General features: G+C 42.5%; 1 protein-coding gene across 8 annotated transcripts in view; it reads right to left on the reverse strand.

The window, feature by feature from the left end:
- Window positions 1–19,102, reverse strand: part of LOC138753967 (STE20-like serine/threonine-protein kinase) — an 84,074-nt gene that overhangs the window by 48,496 nt on the left and 16,476 nt on the right. For 3 of the 8 annotated variants that reach the window (XM_069917619.1, XM_069917616.1, XM_069917613.1), the window contains exons 1-2: window positions 7,390–7,812; window positions 3,954–4,118 (exon numbers count right to left, since the gene is read on the reverse strand). In XM_069917619.1, the coding sequence (XP_069773720.1) occupies window positions 3,954–4,118; window positions 7,390–7,542 (318 nt within the window). In that variant the 5' untranslated portion in view covers window positions 7,543–7,812. Of the gene's footprint in view, window positions 1–3,953; window positions 4,119–7,389; window positions 7,824–16,602; window positions 16,771–19,102 lie in introns of those variants that run through there. The other 5 variants (XR_011351528.1, XM_069917615.1, XM_069917614.1 and 2 more) reach the window with 5 other exon arrangements.

Here is a 19,102-nt window from a genome sequence, read left to right on the forward strand (position 1 = left end):
GGGGAGGAAAGTTGAGGAGAGACATCAGGGCTTTTTTTTTCACACACACAGAGTGGTATGTGCCTGGAATGCATTGCTAGGGGTAGTAATGGAGGCTGGTACCAAAGGGGTATTTATAAGACTGTTGGACTGGCACATGAATCGTGTGCCGAGCTGTACCCATAAAGAGCAGCACAGTTAGCGCAACGCTGTTACAGCGTCAGCAAGCCAAATTAGAATCTGGTGCTGTCTGTAAGGAGTTTGTACGTCCTCCCTGTGACTGTGCTCCAGTTTCCTCCCACCCTTCAAACCTTATTGGAATTGCAGGACAATTGGGTGGCATGGCCTCATGGGCCGAAAGGATCTGTTACCATGTTGTCTGGCTAAAAATAAATCATGGCCTGAAGGGCCTGTACTGTGCTGTATATTCTATATCTTTCAAAGGAAAATTAATGTAAAATAAGTCATCTGGAAGAGCTGTGGAGAAAGGTCTGGACAAAATTTTCAGATGATCACACAGATAAGCATGGCCATCTTCTGAGGTGTGTGAAAATAATTGGGCATAAGTTAGTTATAAATAATACACAAAATGAAATGTCAGAGTCTAACGCCATCCTGGACAGTTATACTGTAAGAGGAAGCCTCAATGCATAATAACATGTTTAAATTTAAATTTTTAAATTTACACTTTTTAAAATTTAAATTTAATTTAACTTTTATTTTAGATCTACAGCATGGAAACAGCCCATTTTGGCCCACGAATCCGTGCCGCCCAATTTACACCCCATTAACCTACAACCCGGTATGTTTCGAATGGTGGGAGGAAACCGGAGCCTCTGGGGGAAAAACCCACGGAGTCATGGGGCGAACATACAAACTCCTCAGACAGTGCGGGATTCGAACCCCGGACCTGATCGCTGTAAAGCAATTTTCATGTGTTCCTGATGTGGCTTACAGTCTTTATATTGTTGCTGTAATAGAATAATGTGTGGATTGTTTATATTAGGATATAGATTGCAAACCAAATACATTTGTTTACTGTGTTCAAACAGTGTAAGGTCGCAAACCAAAGTCTGTTCAGTCAAATTGGAGTTGACTGTAAAGAATGTGTGGAATCAAAGTTCCTTTTAAAACTGTGGAAAACAGTAATTTAGACACTGGTCTGTGGTTATGTTGGAAGCATATTGATAGCATAGGAAAGAGCATGTATATTAAATTTACCAAGAATATGCTTGGAAAGTAAGGTACTTAAAACCAAGTGGCAAGAACACTGATGAACACTGACTGAGGATTGCTCGTGTGAAGGGTCGGTATCGATACCTCATCCAATAGAGAGCACAGAGATGGAGGGTACAGCGGTGTTTCTCTGGCTGACAATCAGTGGTGAGCGGTGTGCCTCAGGGGTCGGTGCTGGGGCCGCAATTGTTTACGATATATTTAACAATCTGGAAGAGGCGACGGTATCTAAGTTTGCCGATTACACTAAATTGAGTAGAAAAGCAAATTGTGCAGAGGATGAGGAGAGTCGGCAGAGGGAATATAGATAGGTTAAGTGAGTGGGCAAGGGGCTGGCAGATGGAGGACAATGTGGGTAAATGTGACATTATTCACTTTGGAAGGAAAAATGGAAGATCAGAATATTATTTAAATGGTGAGGGATTGCAGTGTGCATGAATCACAAAAGGATGTGAGAAGGTAAATGAAACATTGCCCTTCATTGCCAGAAGGTTGGAATTTAGGAGCAGGGAGGTTCTGCTGCAACTGTACGAGGTCCTGGTGAGGCCGCATCTGGAGAACTGCATGCAGTTCTCGTCTGCTTACTTGAGGAAGGATGTCCTGGCTTTGGAGGCGGTGCAAAGGGGGGTTCACCACGTTGATTCCAGAGAACTCGCTGGAATGTAGAAGAATGAAAGGGGATCTTATAGAAATGTATAAAATTATGTAAGGCATGGATAAGATAGGTAAGTTGTTTCCATTGGTGGGGGAGACCAGAATCAGGGGTCATAGTCTCAAAATTCAAGGTGTTAGATTTAGGACGGAGATGAGGAGGAACTGCTTTTCCCAGAGGGCGGTGAATCTATGGAATTCTCTGCCATTGAAAGAGTGGAAACGACCTCAGCAAATGTATTTAAGACAAGGTTGGACAGATTTTTACATAGTAGGGGAATTAAGGGATATGGAGGAAAGGGGGGTAGGTGGAAGTGAGCCTATTATCAGATCAGCTGTGATCTCATTGAATGGTAGAACAGGCTTGATGGGCCGAATGTCCAACTCCTGCTCATATTTCTTACGTCCAGATTCTGGGGTTTACTTCCCTGAGGAATGAAGGACTCAGACTTGTCTTCTTCAGCCAATTCCCTTTATTCGATACACAGGCCTGTGGGAAGTCCTCCACCTCCATCGAGGATCAAGGAGCTCCCCAAACATACAGATGCATGGACTTGTATGCTCCTATGCTAGGCAACATTAACCAATCACAAAGCAGTCTCATCCTATGTGGCAAACATTATCCCATCAGCATTAAGCTACATGTTGCACCCTATTGTGGACCAATCACAGAGATGTGAATCCCTCCCCTCAGGTATATTCTGTTCCCCTAATTCTTGTAAGTCACATGATTCTGGAGAAGCCAGGGGCTAGTGTGGAAAGCTCGGCTATAGTTGCCAGGCAGTAGCCATCATGGTCCCCCCCCCCACCACCACTGTCCTTGGGTATCTGCAACTGCCCCAAAATAAACATTAGTCAAGTTGTATTAATCAACATCAATCTAAATGAGACAGACCCTATTTCCACAGGTGAAAGAGTCGAAGGACTACATTGCTGAAGTGAGTGGTATCAGGGTACCATTTAAGTAGGGCATAGTGTGAGAGTAAACACAGAAGATAAGGAATACGCCAATCTGCAAAACATGAGATGGGGCTCTTTCGGAAAGAAACTTGGGAAGATAGTGTAAGGTAAAACATCATGAGATGGGAATGTGTAGGGAGTTACCCTGTACAGGGCAGTAACAAGAAGGGGAGGTGTCCTTGTACTCCTGTTAGGTAAAACATCATGAGATGGGAATGTACAGGGCAGTAACAAGATGTGAATGCATCCTTGTACTTACAAGATAAGAGAGACATTGATGGATTGAGAGGCAGGAAGCTAGCAGGGAAAGGATAGCAACAGTTTTAGTCATTGGACAAGTAATGATATGATGATATTCTAAGCACATATCCAAGGGTATAAAAAATCACCATTTTGCTGATAACGGCAGAATGCATTCTCCGACTAACCTGGTTGGTCGCAAGTGTTACAATCCGGTAATAAAGAACAAAGAACCCTGATTTCGACTCAGCCTGGTGTTTGTCTCACTCATTCATGAACAAAGCAGACCTAACAATAGGTATGAGAATTAATCAAGTAACATCAAAGAGACATTGTATATAATATATGGAGTCAGAGAGGAGGAGGAGAGATAGGGAGCCTCTGAAGATTCAAGGAACAGATTGTGGCTACTCTCTTTATTAACTAAGTTGCATCCAATGCCAGGAAACTACGCTTAACAAACCTGTTGTGTTTCTGTGGTTTGTTGCAATCAAGTTTGATTGAATTAAATTCATGGTTAGCGCAAGGCTGTTACAGCACCGGCGACCAGGGTTCGAATCCGAAGCTGTCCGTAAGGAGTTGGAGCATTCTCCCCATGTCTGTGTGGGTTTCCTCCCTCCCTTCAAAACGTATCGGGGTGGGGGAGTTGTAGGTTAATTGGGTGTCATAGGGCAGCACAGGTTCGTGGGCTGAAATGACCTGTTGTATGTCTACATTTTTTTAAAATTTAAATTTATATCTTGAAAGTAAAACAATCCTACAAATTGACAAAAGGCACCTTTAGTGCTGGAATATTTTTGATGCTATAACAGCCAGCGTGTATCTAATTTACGACACTGATGGATCAGTTGCTTCAATGTTAATTTCCTCTTCCTTTTATAACTTACCCAAAGGTTGTTGTCAAAGTAGAAAGCATCAAGAAGCTTTACAATGTTGGGGTGATCACAGGAGCCCAGAATGTTGATTTCCACCATGTAATCCTCCAACTCCTCCTCATTCAGACAGCTGATCACCTTGGCTGCTGCAGCTGCCCCAGTCTCCTTATTCAGTGCCTTTGAAGCAAATGTAAAATAGAAGAAACATACAAGCACTCTGGACCCCAGCTTCTACCTACATTCCTGACCTCTGGTGGCCTGGATCGCAACCCCATCTCCAGCCTAAGATCTGGACCTTAGCCTCTGCCGCCAGTCACATTCTGAACTAGATGCCAAACCATCAAATGTTTGATGAATATTGTGGTTTCCTTGTGATGTTATGAATGGTTGACAGCTTTGGACAATAGGCTTCACATTAAGCGGGGAACATGTCAACCATCTTAACCCTTTGACACTGCTGGAATTTCTCAGTTCTCCTGGATCTGTTAAAAATACTTTAGTAGAGCTTCGTCGCCGACGAAACCACGGTATAAAGGAAGGGGATTAATCAGCATGCAGGATGGAGATTGAAAACTTGGCTAAATGGTGCACCAACAACCTCGCACCAAATGCCACCAAAACTAAGGATTGTTGATTTCAGGAAGGGAAAACCAGTTGGGGGATCAGAGTTGGAGAGGGTGAGAAAAGTTAAGTTCTTGGTCACTATCTCGGAGGATCTTTCCTGAACCCAACACACCAATGGCATCATGAAGAAATCACATCAGCCCTTCTACTTCCTCAGGAGTTTGCGGATGTTTGGTACGACACCAGAAACCCTGGCAAATTTCTACAGATGCGTGGTGGAAAGTATGCTGCATCACGGTCTGGTATGGGGGGGGGGAAACACCAATACCCCTGAGCATAAAGCCCTCCAAAAGGTAATGGACACAGCCCAGGACATCACAGGCAAAACCCTCCCCACCATCGCGAATATCTACAGGGAACGCTGCCGTAGGAGAGCAGCGGCGATCATCAAGGATCTACACCACCCAGCACTATTCTCGCTGCTGCCATCAGGAAAGAGGTATCGGTGCCACAAGACTCGCCCCACCAGGTTCAGGAGCAACTGCTATCCCTCCACCATCAGCAACAAAACATTTTTGGGTCAGTTGAACTAACACAATATGTCAGCATCATTATCTAATTAAACATGGTAAATTCAATCAAAATTAATTTAACATTTCTCCAACTTTCTACGTCATACAGCAAATCCGAAATTATGTTGTTTATCATAATCCCCAATATTTTTTTCAGGAAGCAAACCTTTTGAAAAAAAAATTGTTGTCCAGTGATATCCTTAGCTTAGTCTGCTCATTCCCAGCATCCAGTTGGTGAACCTCCTCTGCATCTCCTCCAAAGGCAGTTTAACAGCTACCCATTGAGCTGAAGAACGTGCAAAGAGTCTCCCTAAACCTCCCATCATCTCATTAGTCACCCAAGGACCTACAGAACTGGGTGGGACCACCTACTACAGGCAGGCACCCTCAGAACAAATAGACTTACTTTCCAGCACCTTCTCTGTGTGGCTTTGCAATGGATTTGTCCACATGCAAATCAAAATGAATACATATAACACCTTCCGAGTACAATGAAACGTGGGATAAGATCATAATGAAGTACAGCAATTAATCAAAGACAGAACCTAAAATTAACCCTTTCCTACACACAGTGGCCTTGTTCCTGTTGCATTGTCTGTGTGAGTTTGGTCTCTGGTGATGAGAGACAAGGTTTTCCTGTTCGCTCCAATGACATTTGAAACCTACATTTATTTTAAATATATTTTGACTCCAATTCTTAAACCACACTCCTCTCTCCCAACCAACAGTAATCAGGTCAGCGAGCTTTAATCTGTTGAGCTATAAGATGGTACACTCTCAATGCGGAAATGTTCAACTCAGATAGCTTGAGTGGGCCCCAGAAATTGAGGGCCTAACGGGGAGAGGCTCAAACAGGGCGCAAGGACTTTTACCAAAATAAATAGGCATTCAGACTTAAAAAATAATCAGGAAACTGAGAAGCCATTTGACCCAGGATCTTTTTTATTGATCGGAATTGTGTATTATTTCGCGGACAGCTTACTCAGATTTGGCGTAAGAGCCATAATATGAACCCCCCCCCCCCCCCCACGGATTTTGCCTGTGGTGGCAGTGAGACGAGTGGGCTGAGCCTGATGGAGCTGCAGTCACTCGGATGTGGCTGTGGTTTCACTCTTTCTGCCAGACATCTGAGTGAACAAGAAGCAGATTCTTGCTTCAGTGATCAGAGGGCAGGCATTTCTCTGCTCCTTGCTTATTTCGAGCCTGCACTTACAATCTATCCGACTGCATCAAATCATACACAGTGCATTCTGGTAGACCAATTAGAGACTTTTTTTTTTAAAAACCATGTGTGTCAATTGAGTGGCATAAAAATCGCAATTACGGTTTGCACACTGTTGTGATCATACACAACCAAGTATGAATCACAAAATGGGAGTTTTGTTGAATAAAACAGTGGTTCTGAATTTTTTTTTGGTGCTCCGTGATTAGTAAGGGATTGCTGATGTGAGCGGGAAGGGAAGGTTGAGAATTCCCTGCTCTGGACCCAATTGTTATTGAAATATTTTGCATGAGAGAAATTGTCATTGGCCCATTTCCTTTGGAGGTCTGAAACTGTGCACATAACGAGTCAATGAGGGACGATTAAAACAGTGGTTCTCAATTTTTTTTTCTTTGCACCCACATCCCACCTTAACCAATCCCTTACTAATCACTGTGCATGGATGGCGTAGGGAATACTTAAAGTGGGATGTGAGTGCAAAGAAAAAGGTTGAGATCCACTGGAAGAATGAGGTTATCTTTATTGCAAGCTGCAGGGATCTGAGTGGCAGAGGCCTTCTTTGGCTACTGAAATTTGTTCAGAATGAGATGTCACCCACTGACCACTGATATGAAGTGTTTTGTTTTAAACTTGGAAAGTTGTGAGTCTTTGGATTTCACACCCCGAGAGGTCATGTGCGTTCTGTCCTTGAGTAATTGCAAGTGGACATGGAGAGAGTGAAATCAGGGGAGATGGGAATGGGCTGGAGGTCAGAACCGACCCTAGGCTGGGGTGACTGGCTCCTTGCTTGTCCGGGGGACCATCGGATTCCCAAATGTTTCCGCTGTTCAGCCACTCAACAAGTGCCCATCTTTTTAAGGCCAACTATCTTTTTTTTTAAACGCAGGAGGAACTGAGCGAACCGGGCACCAGCATCCAAGGAGAGAGATGGCAAGTCAACGTTGACCTGCTGCCTGAGCCGCGGAGATCCTCCCCTTTAGTGTTTCAGGACCCTTCTCCACCCCCCATTGCAAGTCTTCGACCATGTCAGCGCTCATCCCGCATTCAAAGCGCCTTGAGAAGTTTGCCCTAACTTTCTGCGCCGCCTGACCTTGAACACTTTGCCGAAGGCTCCGTCTCCCAGCTCGCCCACCACCGTCCACACATCCTCGGGGTCCACGTCCCTCTTCAGGTGCTCGTACTGCCTCACCTTCTTCCTCTCCGGCCCCAGCTTCAAGCGTCTCATGAAACTGAAGAACGACATCGGCGCTCCGAGGGCCGCCCCGCGGCGAAGCGGGGTCGGTCGGGGTCTCAGCGCTCACCGCCGGCGGCTGCGTCCAGTGCATTGCCCAAGGGTCATTTCACAGGGGCGCAGTCGGGCCTCTCCGATATTTGCGCGAAGCCCGATCAGGTTTGGAGATAAATGCATCGGCAAAGTCTTTAGCAGAGCCTCGCTGGGCTGCGAGATGTTGCCGGTGGCCGGAAGAGATCGACTGATAGCGCTCGGAGTGATATTCATCTGAGGCACTGTGTTTAAATGTGAGCAGCTCTCTAAGCCGAAACGTTGCCCCCCCGCCCTGCCCCTGTGCTCTTCTCCAGCTCAGAACAAGACGGCAATAATCCAGGCTTAGTTAAAAACGTACACACAGAGAGAAATTCAGCACCAAACTGTGCTTTATGGAGTTATTCAGACCTCAGATTTATTGTCATACACCCCCCTGAGATTCCTTTTCCTCCGGGCCAGATAGTGTATAAGCAACTGGGCACATATAAACATGTGCAAAGTGGGGGGTGGGGGGATCAATAAAGTGCAAATTTAAATCTGATGGTGGAGGGGTAGCAGCTGTTCCTGAACCTGGTGGGGCCAGTCTGGTGCCAATCCCGAGGATGATGGGCTTCCTTGAGTTGATGGATGGGCTCTCAAGTGGTTTGCTAGTCCACTCTTGGCTTTGAGAGATCTTCCGCATTTGGGACAGGCCGTTTCGGGCTTTGGGTGTTGGCGCCTCTCGCCCCGCGGACTTTCCCGTGGCCCGCGGGCCGTTTCGGGCTTTGGGTGTTGCCGCCTCTCGCCCCGCGGACTTTCCTTCTCGTTCTGCACACCGGTTGGCTTCCAAAATTGCCAGTGTTTCCTGTCCTTGGCCGTGGTTTCCCAGTTATTGACGTCGATGCTACATTTCTTCACGTTAAGATGTCTTTGAATCTCTTGTCCCCCTCTTTTACGTTAAGGCGGGAGTAGATTTGTTTCAGCAGACGTTGGTCTTCCATCTGAACAACATGACCACGCTATCTTGGTCGGTTCTGAAAGACGGAGGCGTCAATGCGTGTTGTTTTTGCTTCATTTAGCACCCTGATGTTAATTCCATCTTCCCAGCTGGCATTTAAGAGGTTTGGAAGACAGCGTTGATGGAACCTTTCAAGGGCCTTCAGATCCAGGTTTCCGATGGGATCACCACTGCTTTGGACACTAGCATTTTGGTGTCCGTTCGAATGTTACAATCCTAAAAGACCCATTCGGAGACGTCCTAAACCTGTCCCAGCGCATTTAAGATGATGTTGGATCTTGTCATTTAAGGTCGACTGGAAGACATTGAATTCGGTGGAGTGAGTCTTGCAATTAGGTGGAGCAAGTCTTGTGGCACTGATACCTCTTTCCTGATGGCAGCAGTGAAAACAGAGCGTGTGCTGGGTGGTAGATGTTCTCTACGGTGGGGAAGGTTTTGCCTATGTTATCCTGGGCTGTGTCCATGGCTTTACACTCAGGGGTATTGGTGTTCCTATACCAGACCATGATGCAGCCGGTCAGCACGCTTTCCACCACAGCTCTGTAGAAACTTCATCCAGGCTCAAGGCCAAAACGTTGGTTATGTATCTTTATCTTCACTCCATAAAACAAGCTGTTTGTCCAGCTGAGTTTCTCCAGCATTGTGTTTTTACTTTAATCACAGTGTCTGCAGATGTTCATGTTTTACACCTAAAACATGCCTAACCAGATATGTGAGTCTTCTGAGCTTTCTCTGCCTTTAAGAGCACTTATTGCAATTTCTGACAGTCCCTTGTGCACTGTGGTTACTTTTGGAGTGTGAGGGTTCTGACATGAATGGGTCTCAATATTTTAATGTTGAAATACAACATGAGGTTTTGTGTGTAGGAAGGTTATGGGAGATGCAAATCACTGGGTTCCTCCAGTGGGATTAAGGTTCTTGTTCAGGGGAGAGTTGGGGGGGGGGGGGCGGAATATAACATTGAACCGTGGGAGTGTAAAAGGGTAGAAAAATCTGCTGATGTTAGAAATGTAGAGACGAGGCAGTATGATCATAGAAAGGAGAACGGAAGTAACGTTACATGGTTTCCACTGAGCCCGGGGAGGAGAGGACTGTGGCTCTTTCCAAAGTGTAGCTCATGGATGGCTGAGAGGGGAAACTACTGTCCTGCATCTCACCTCACACCCAAACTTCACCCCCACCCTGCTGTTATTTCAGGGCGAGACAAATGTCTGGCTAAAGGTGCGTGGTGAGGAAAAACCCACATTAACCTTCAGCCAAATTTATTATCATCTGATTGTACAAGTACAACCCAGCGAAACAGTGTTCTTGGCGCAAAACACAGACACACAACCAGACATAACACACATACAGACAAACAATACATATGCAGGACAAGTATTTAATCTATACAAATATCGTTTCATGAATAGGGTAGTCTCGGATGGTTAGTGCGAGGAGTTCCTTTTGGTCATTCAACATTCTCACTGCCCATGGGAAGAACCTGTTCCTCAGCCTGATACTCCTGTATCTTTTACTTGAGCACGCCTTTGAATTGTTTGCCAGGGCGGCATGGTGGGTGTAGTGGTAAGTGCACGCCTTTACAGCACCAGTGATCAGGACTGGACTGGGGTTTGATTCCCGCCCTGTCAATAAGGAGTTTTATGATCACCTCTGAGTGAGTTTTCCCTAGGGGCTCTGGTTTCCTCCCACTGTTCAAAACTTACCAGGGGTGTGTGTAGATCATTGAGGTGTAAATTGCACGGCACAGACTTGTGAGCCGAAACAGCCTGTTTCTGTGCTGTATGTTAAAACTAAAATTTAAAAATACAGCAACAAGCTTTGTTTTGTGCTTTATCGAGGCAAGTCAACTCAGACTCAAGTACAGCAGGTAACACAATAATGAAACAGCAGTGCAGGCTGTAGTGTTACAAGAATCTCGAGAAAAGTGCTGGAACACCATTTCAAGAGCCTGTCAACAGCAGGAAAGGAATGGCCCTTGAATCTGGAGGTTTTTTTAAAAAAACTTTATTTAAAATTTTATGACATGAATAAAATAAAAATTACATTTAAAGAAATAATAAAAAATAAGATAATAAAAATTAGAATCTTCTTCTTTGGCTTGGCTTCGCGGACGAAGATTTATGGAGGGGGTAAAAGTCCACGTCAGCTGCAGGCTCGTTTGTGGCTGACAAGTCCGATGCGGGACAGGCAGACACGGTTGCAGCGGCTGCAGGGGAAAATTGGTGGGTTGGGGTTGGGTGTTGGGTTTTTCCTCCTTTGCCTTTTGTCAGTAAGGTGGGCTCTGCGGTCTTCTTCAAAGGAGGTTGCTGCCCGCCAAACTGTGAGGCGCCAAGATGCACGGTTTGAGGCGATATCAGCCCACTGGCGGTGGTCAATGTGGCAGGCACCAAGAGATTTCTTTAGGCAGTCCTTGTACCTTTTCTTTGGTGCACCTCTGTCACGGTGGCCAGTGGAGAGCTCGCCATATAACACGATCTTGGGAAGGCGATGGTCCTCCATTCTGGAGACGTGACCCACCCAGCGCAGCTGGATCTTCAGCAGCGTGGACTCAATGCTGTCGACCTCTGCCATCTCGAGTACTTCAACGTTAGGGATGAAAGCGCTCCAATGGATGTTGAGGATGGAGTGGAGACAACGCTGGTGGAAGCGTTCAAGGAGCCGTAGGTGATGCCGGTAGAGGACCCATGATTCGGAGCCGAACAGGAGTGTGGGTATGACAACGGCTCTGTATACACTTATCTTTGTGAGGTTTTTCAGTTGGTTGTTTTTCCAGACTCTTTTGTGTAGTCTTCCAAAGGCGCTATTTGCCTTGGCGAGTCTGTTGTCTATCTCATTGTCGATCCTTGCATCTGATGAAATGGTGCAGCCGAGATAGGTAAACTGGTTGACCGTTTTGAGTTTTGTGTGCCCGATGGAGATGTGGGGGGGCTGGTAGTCATGGTGGGGAGCTGGCTGATGGAGGACCACAGTTTTCTTCAGGCTGACTTCCAGGCCAAACATTTTGGCAGTTTCCGCAAAGCAGGACGTCAAGCGCTGAAGAGCTGGCTCTGAATGGGCAACTAAAGCGGCATCATCTGCAAAGAGTAGTTCACGGACAAGTTTCTCTTGTGTCTTGGTGTGAGCTTGCAGGCGCCTCAGATTGAAGAGACTGCCATCCGTGCGGTACCGGATGTAAACAGCGTCTTCATTGTTGAGGTCTTTCATGGCTTGGTTCAGCATCATGCTGAAGAAGATTGAAAAGAGGGTTGGTGCGAGAACACAGCCTTGCTTCACGCCAATACTACATCATTAAACTACACAAATTAACCCCCCCAATAATTATAACACAACATTAATCATCTAATTTAAAATTAGTCCAACCCTCCCCCCCAAAATAAAGAGTGAAGAATTAATTAACAATGTTGTAAATAAAATAAAAAACCCCACTTACAAAAAAAAGATCAAACTTAACAACAAAAAAAATTACTAACAACAAAAAAATATCAATACTAAAATAATACCCTTAAACATATATTTAAATCAAACATAATACATGTATTTAACAAATGAAATCCACTTTAAAACTAAGTTCAAATATTAAAATCATATATCAACCACATATCTGTTATACAAAAAATCATAATTAATGATACATAAATACAGAATTTCCATTAATAACAAGTTTCCTTTATAATTCATCGAGAGAACAAAAACATCCCTTAGAAGAACAATCAGATAAACTTTTTATTCCCTTCCCCTCCCTTTATATATATAAAAAAAGAAAAAAAAGTTCAAACTCTTATAAAATTCTCCATATTCTTCATTTATAACATCTTCAAAATTCTCTATCGAAATTAACTTAATTTTATTAAACTCTTCTCCCTCAATGTATTTGTACTTAATTTTATTCTTTCTCTTCTTATCACCTTTCCCCTCATCTTCCTCTTCATCTAATTCAACATCCTCAATTTTTGATTTATTATCTTCTGTGACATCATCCTCTTAAAAAAGAAAGAAAAAAGAGAAAAAATCCCCCCCAAAAAAAGAGAAAAAAAAGGAGAGAAAAAAAACCTCCTAATTCCCTCTCAATTACAATCAGAAAACAAAAAGAGTTTAAAAAAAATATTTATTTAAAAAAAAAAATTTAAAAAACCTTCACTTCTTAACCCAACAATTAAAAAGAAAAAAAACAGGTCAGAGGTCACAACTACCTCCTCCTGTTTAAACCGCCCAAACCGGTAACTCCCCCAAAATATTGGGTGTGAGATAACTCACAGGTAGCTGATGACTTCTGGAAACTAGTGCCCACCCAGTTCCCTCTCCCAACTCCCATTTCATTAAACTATCATCATTATTTAAACTATTTAAACTCTTTTCAAAAAAAAGATAAAAGATTTATTTTTTTAAATTAACATTATCACTTCGATCACCATTGCTTCCATTTCTTTTAAAAATCTGGATCCCACCTTACATCTCTACTCTCTTTGGAGACCTTGAAGGACTACATCGTTCCTGAAACTGCATGATTGGTAGAGACTGAGCAAAGTCCATAACCTCTTTAGGATTGTCAAAGAATTTTGGCTAATTTCCATCCTAAAAAATCTTCAGTACCGCAGAATACCTGAATGTTGCCCTATGTCTTTTTTTCCACAACCGTTCTTTCACAGAATTAAATTCGCGTCGTAATAGCATAGTATTAAATCTCCATTTTGAAGCTTTCTGAACATTTTGTGAACTCAAATATTCTAATAATAATAATGAATGACCCAAAACCAATCTAGCCTTATACTCCACAGATGTAACCCTATCCTGCAAATGTGCTGATATTAAAAAATAATCAATTCTAGAAAAAGAATTATGTCGCGAGGAATAAAAAGAAAAATCTTTCTCTGTAGGATTAACTCTTCGCCAAATATCAATTAAATTCAAATCTGCCATCATATTAATCACTTGGATTGCCATCTTAGACTTCTTAATTACTCTTGAGTACTTATCCAATAAAGGCTCCAACACCACATTCAAATCTCCCCCAACATCACATTAGAGTTCGATTGTCCAAGTAATCCACAACAAAAGCTGTATCCTCAACATTAGGAGCATAAACATCAAGCAAAGTCCATGCCTCATTAAAGATTGTACAATTTAATTTTAATAATCTTCCACCATTTTTCTCTTCACTCTGTAACTAAAATGGTAGATTCTTATGTACCAAAATTGCCACACCTTTTGCCTTAGAATTAAACGAAGAATAAAAAACGTGCCCAACCCATTCACATTTGAGTTTCAAATGTTCCTTATCTATTAAATGAGTTTCCTTTGCCATTGCGACCACCGTTTCTTCCATTTCTTCCAGAAATCAAATTCCCTTCTTGCAGCTCTGCCCTCTTTGAAGACCGTGGAGGACTACGTCGTTCCTGGAATTGCGTAATTGGTAAAGACTGAACAAAATCCATAGCTTTTTTAGGATTATCAAAGAACTTTGGTTGATATCCATCCTGAAAAATCTTCAGTACCGCAGGGTATCTAAATGTCGCCTTATATCCTTATTTCCACAATAATTCTTTCACAGAATTAAATTCACGTCGTTGAAACATAATTTCCTGACTTAAATCTGGATAGAAGAAAACACGATTACTCTGAACCATCAAAGAAGATTTGTTTTGCTGTGCATTTCTAATAGCCATACGTAAAATAGTCTCTCTATCACAGTAATTTAAACAGCGAATCAGAACAGGTCTTGGATTCTGTCCTGAAAAAGGTCTCCTTCTCAAAGCTCTATGAGCCCGTTCCAATATTAAACCTTCAGAAAACTTATCTTGTCCCAACACTTGTGGAATCCGTTCAGTGAAAAATTTTCTTGGATCTGGCCCTTCTATGCCTTCTGGCAAGCCGACAATTTTCACATTATTCCGTCTGGATTGGTTCTCCAAATAATCAACCTTTTTTGCTAAATTTTTATTCTGAATCTTTAACGTTTCAATTGTTTTATTCACATCTTGCAATTGATCTTGTACATCAGATAATCCTTGATCACACATCTCAAGTCTTTCAATAGTTTCAACTTTAAAAGCTCCATAATCAGCCATCTGTTGAGTATTGACATCCACCAATGCATTAATCTTAGAAGTAAGATTATTCATAGAATCACCTAAATGCATCATTGAAGAAAATATCTTATGTTCAAGACTCTTGAAAAGTATATCATCATCAGTAGATCCAGACATGGTGGGATCCTGCTGTTCTTGTGGAATCAGAGGACCTTCTATCCCTTCTTTTAATTTAGTAGCTTTTCTTGCAGTTTGACTCCGTGTAAGAGCCCCTGCCACAGACCCCCCCAGAAGTGTCAGGAGGCTGATGATCAGGGTTATCTTTGATCCAAACCTCCTTTAAAAGCTTCGTTACGTCAGTATCTGGAAGAGTTGATATAACTGGTGGTATAGCAGTCAAATAACAACTCTTTAACTCTCCAACTGGTGGCGCCCCAACTAATTCAGCAGTCAAAGTCTCAGTAGACGTTGTTTGAAATACTGGCACCCGGCCAGCCCTTTGTTCTAAAGGCAGCTGAAAACGACCTTCAGAAAGACTTACGGAATCAGAACGGAGCTCCAAGGCCGAATTCTTCGCTTGTTTTCCTGGATCCATTTCACGCTGAGTCGTGGCTTTTTGTAAACAAGCAGGCTCGGATAATTTCAGAAAATATAATTTTTTAACAATCTGTTGATGTTTCCTTTTACTTTTTTTTAACAAATGTACCATTATGTATTAATTCAACACCTCATACTATTTATAAACTTTTTAAAAAAGTTTTAAGGGGCACTTAAAGACAAAACAATAAGTTAGAGTCAGGAGAGGACTGGAAGGCACGTCTGTTCCTTACACCATCTTGCCACGCCCCCGAATCTGGAGGTTGATGCATTTTCTGCTGGGATGCATCCTTGAAGCCAAGGCCCCGGTGCTCAGGGCCGGTTTTAAGCCTATTTGACCAATTTGATCAAATTGGGACCTGTGCCTCAAGGGGGCCCCGTGCATGTGTTTGAGCCCAGGCCTTGAGCAGAGAACACTGTGACGGACTTCATTTAAACTGGTAAGAAAATAATACTATAGGCCTTATAAACTGAGGGATTTGTCAGTGAACTCGTGAAGTTATTGCCCTTAATTGATCATATTATCTCAGTGAAATATTTTTAGGAAATATGTCTTCGATTAAACTCCTTTGTCTCCCTAGCCAAAATTTCATGTTTCGTATTCATTTGACCCAGTAAGATAGATGTATTCCGGAGCTGATGAAGCTTCTCTTATTATTATCAAGATCAAAACAAGCTATAGGCAAATCAATAAGAGAACTTGTACTTTAATATGAGATTGAGATAGCGTCATGTTAGCCTAGGGCCTAGCCTATAGCCTAGGTTTAAGCAGTTAGCCTGAACGTAAATAGCCTAGGCCCTAAGCGTAGAATTTCTGACAATATTAGCAATTGTAGATGGAATTGGTTAGGATATTCAGGTCTTGTAAAGATGAATAACCCCGAAGTTAGGTTAGTTTAAGTTGATCTTTACTAGGCTAGGTCACTGTGGGGGTTATAGCCTACATCTTTACAAGCTGGTTTACAAGGTTATTCAGCTATAGGGGCATGTACTGTACATCTCGGAGTTATTCATCTTTACAAGATCCAGATATTCTTGGCAAGGCTGCCTCTGTCGTTGTTTCATAATTTTGCAGTGGTTTTATTTAGTATCAAAATAGTACTAGGCTACTGTTACTAACTATGCTATTGTACTGCCAGGGCTTAATATAGCCTATTTCATGTTTTTGGTGATTTGGAACAGGTGCAGTTTAGCTTGACCATGCGGAAATTGTTTTCTTCGGGGGCGAATTTCACCCATTACACGCATCAGTTTTTCTGCCGATTTTCTAGCCAAATATCTAGCGACAAACTAGCGCCAGACATTTGACTAGAAAATCAGCTAAACAAAACGGCAAAATTAAAGTGCGCCCCCCCGGTCTGGAATGTAACCGTAACTAACTAACCTAACCGTTACTAAAAAAAAGGCAATTCTTACCTTATTCAAAGTTGCCGTCATTCAACAAATCCAGAATCGGTCGCTTATTTTGCTGTTCTGTGGCGTTCAGCCACTGTCGTTGGAACAACATAAAGCTAATGAACAAAATGACGTGGGATTGACGTTGGTTTCTTACGTTGTACCAATGACGATGACAACATTGTTCCACTGTTGGAACAACGTAGACATGTTATCAGGGATGTCGAGTCCAATTTTATAACAAATTGCTAACGTCAAGTTTTTTGTGTAATTTTAAGTCTAAACATTTTAAAATATACTTCCTTTACCTTTTTTACCTTAAAAATATAACCTAGAGAATTAGCAGCTTAAAAATTGTATGTCATTTTACATGGCAAGCACAAGCAGAGATAGAGACAAAGGGCCTAAGTATTTAAGCGGCAACCAGAAATGAGCACTGGCCAAGGCGAAGGTAGCTGAAAATGAAAAACATAGAGGTGCTATCATAAAATTCCTTGTCACTCCATCTTTGAAGCCCCCATATATTGAGGATGAAGAAAACAAAAACAATTCAGAAAATGACAATACAGCCTTGAGTCCAATTCCAGTTGATGAATACAATGATGAAATTGATAACAAGTTAGTAAAGGATGACACAGCTGTGAATCAAATTGAAGACAATCTCAATACACCAGAGACAGTGCCAAAGCGGAAAGTCCACTTGTAGCCAAAAAAGACCAAGCCCAAACATCACGCAGTGATGAATCATCCATGAGTACAGTTGTAATTAACATTTATGATGACCCAGCCAACTGGCCAGCGTAAATAAATCAAAATGTAAGATTATTTAACAATGAAAGGTCCTCCTATTCCAGTGAACAACTTTCCACGAAATGAAAAGGGATTGTGTTTTTCAAAGTTTCACTGTAAGAGGAAACTTACAGTCTTCTGATAGAATTTAATGCTTTTATTGTAAACTTTGTAGTAAGAACACAACCAGTGCATTATCAACAAGTGGATTCAACAACTGGTCTAATCTTCATACAAGGTTGTGTGAGTATGAAAATTCTAAAAACCATTTGGAAGCCACATGGAGTTTCTGGGAATTACACGAAAGACTTTGTAGTGGACAGACAATTGACAAAGAATTTGAAATAATCGTCAATGAACGTGCAAAGCACTGGCAGCAAGTATTCAAAAGGCTAGTAGCAATAGCACAGTTTCTCGCTGAGGGAAATCTAGCATTTAGAGGAAAAGAGGAAAAAGTTGGTAATGAGAGTGTACACAATGGAAAATTTTTAGGTCTTGTTGAGCTGTTTGGAAAGTTTGACCCTGTTGAAGAACATTTGTGAAAAGTCAAAACCCACGAAATTCATAATCACTATTTCGGAAAAGATACTCAGAATGAACTACTGGACATTATGGCTACAGCTGTTTTGAATGAGATACTGAAACGCGTAAAAGCAGCTAAGTACTACGCCCACAATTTTAGACTGCACTCCTGATATGAGTCACCGAGAGCAAATGTCTCGAATGATCAGGTATGTGCCTGATGGTAACTTGGTTCCTTCAGGTGTTTGTGAACATTTCATAAAGTTTATACAGGTTGAAAGTAGCACAGGAGAAGATTTATATAAAATATAATTAAACAAACTGAAGGAGATTCGAGGCCAAGGCTATGACAATGGTAGCAACATGAAAGGTCACACATCTGGAGTACAAGCACGACTGTTGAAGGATAATTCAAGAGCTTTCTTTGTACCCTGTGCATGTCACAATTATAACCTTTTACTCGGAGATGTAGCCAAGTGGTGTCCAGATGCTATAACATTTTTGGGATCTACATATTGTTCTTTGCATCAACTAAGAGGTGGGAGAGGAGTCATGTGATGGAGTAGTGGCCGGTCGGGGAACTCCAGCCCTCTCCAGAAAAGTAAAAAAAAACAGTGAAAAGACAAGGGCACAAACACAAAAACCAAAATAAAGTGAAAGTAAAGGTGTGGAGAAAATGGCAGCGAAGAAAGAAAAGCCAAAAGCAACGGGAAGAAGAGAAGAAGTAAAGACGTCGGAAGAAGAAGGTGAAGGCCTTACCTGTACAAGGAGGCCCGCCGCGGAGAGAGAAGCCCGCTCCCTAAGGTCAGTTGAAGCCCCGAACTCGGGACTACAAAAATGGCTCACGGAGCCAAACAAAAGTGTGCAACCGCGCATGCGCGAGGAGTCATGCAGGCGCGATGCGCAAGACAAAAATAACACTGACGGGAGGGGGGGACCAGCTGAGGAGTCGATCTCCACAGCTGAAATTGAAAACCACACAAAGCAGCAAGAGGAAAACATAGAAAACAACGAGAACAACAAAGAAGAGAATAAAAAGAAATCAAAGAAACAACAGATGACCAACCCAGAGGAAGAAGACCAGCAGCAAGACACTTGTAATAAAAATAAGAAGACCAAAAATACCCAACAAAATAAAACAAACAATCCAACAAGAAAACCAGAAGAGACAGAGGTAAAGGACACAGATCCTGGAGTGGACTCAGAAGAA

This window comes from Narcine bancroftii, chromosome 2 (assembly GCF_036971445.1).
Source record: "Narcine bancroftii isolate sNarBan1 chromosome 2, sNarBan1.hap1, whole genome shotgun sequence".
Classification (NCBI taxonomy): Eukaryota; Metazoa; Chordata; class Chondrichthyes; order Torpediniformes; family Narcinidae; genus Narcine; species Narcine bancroftii.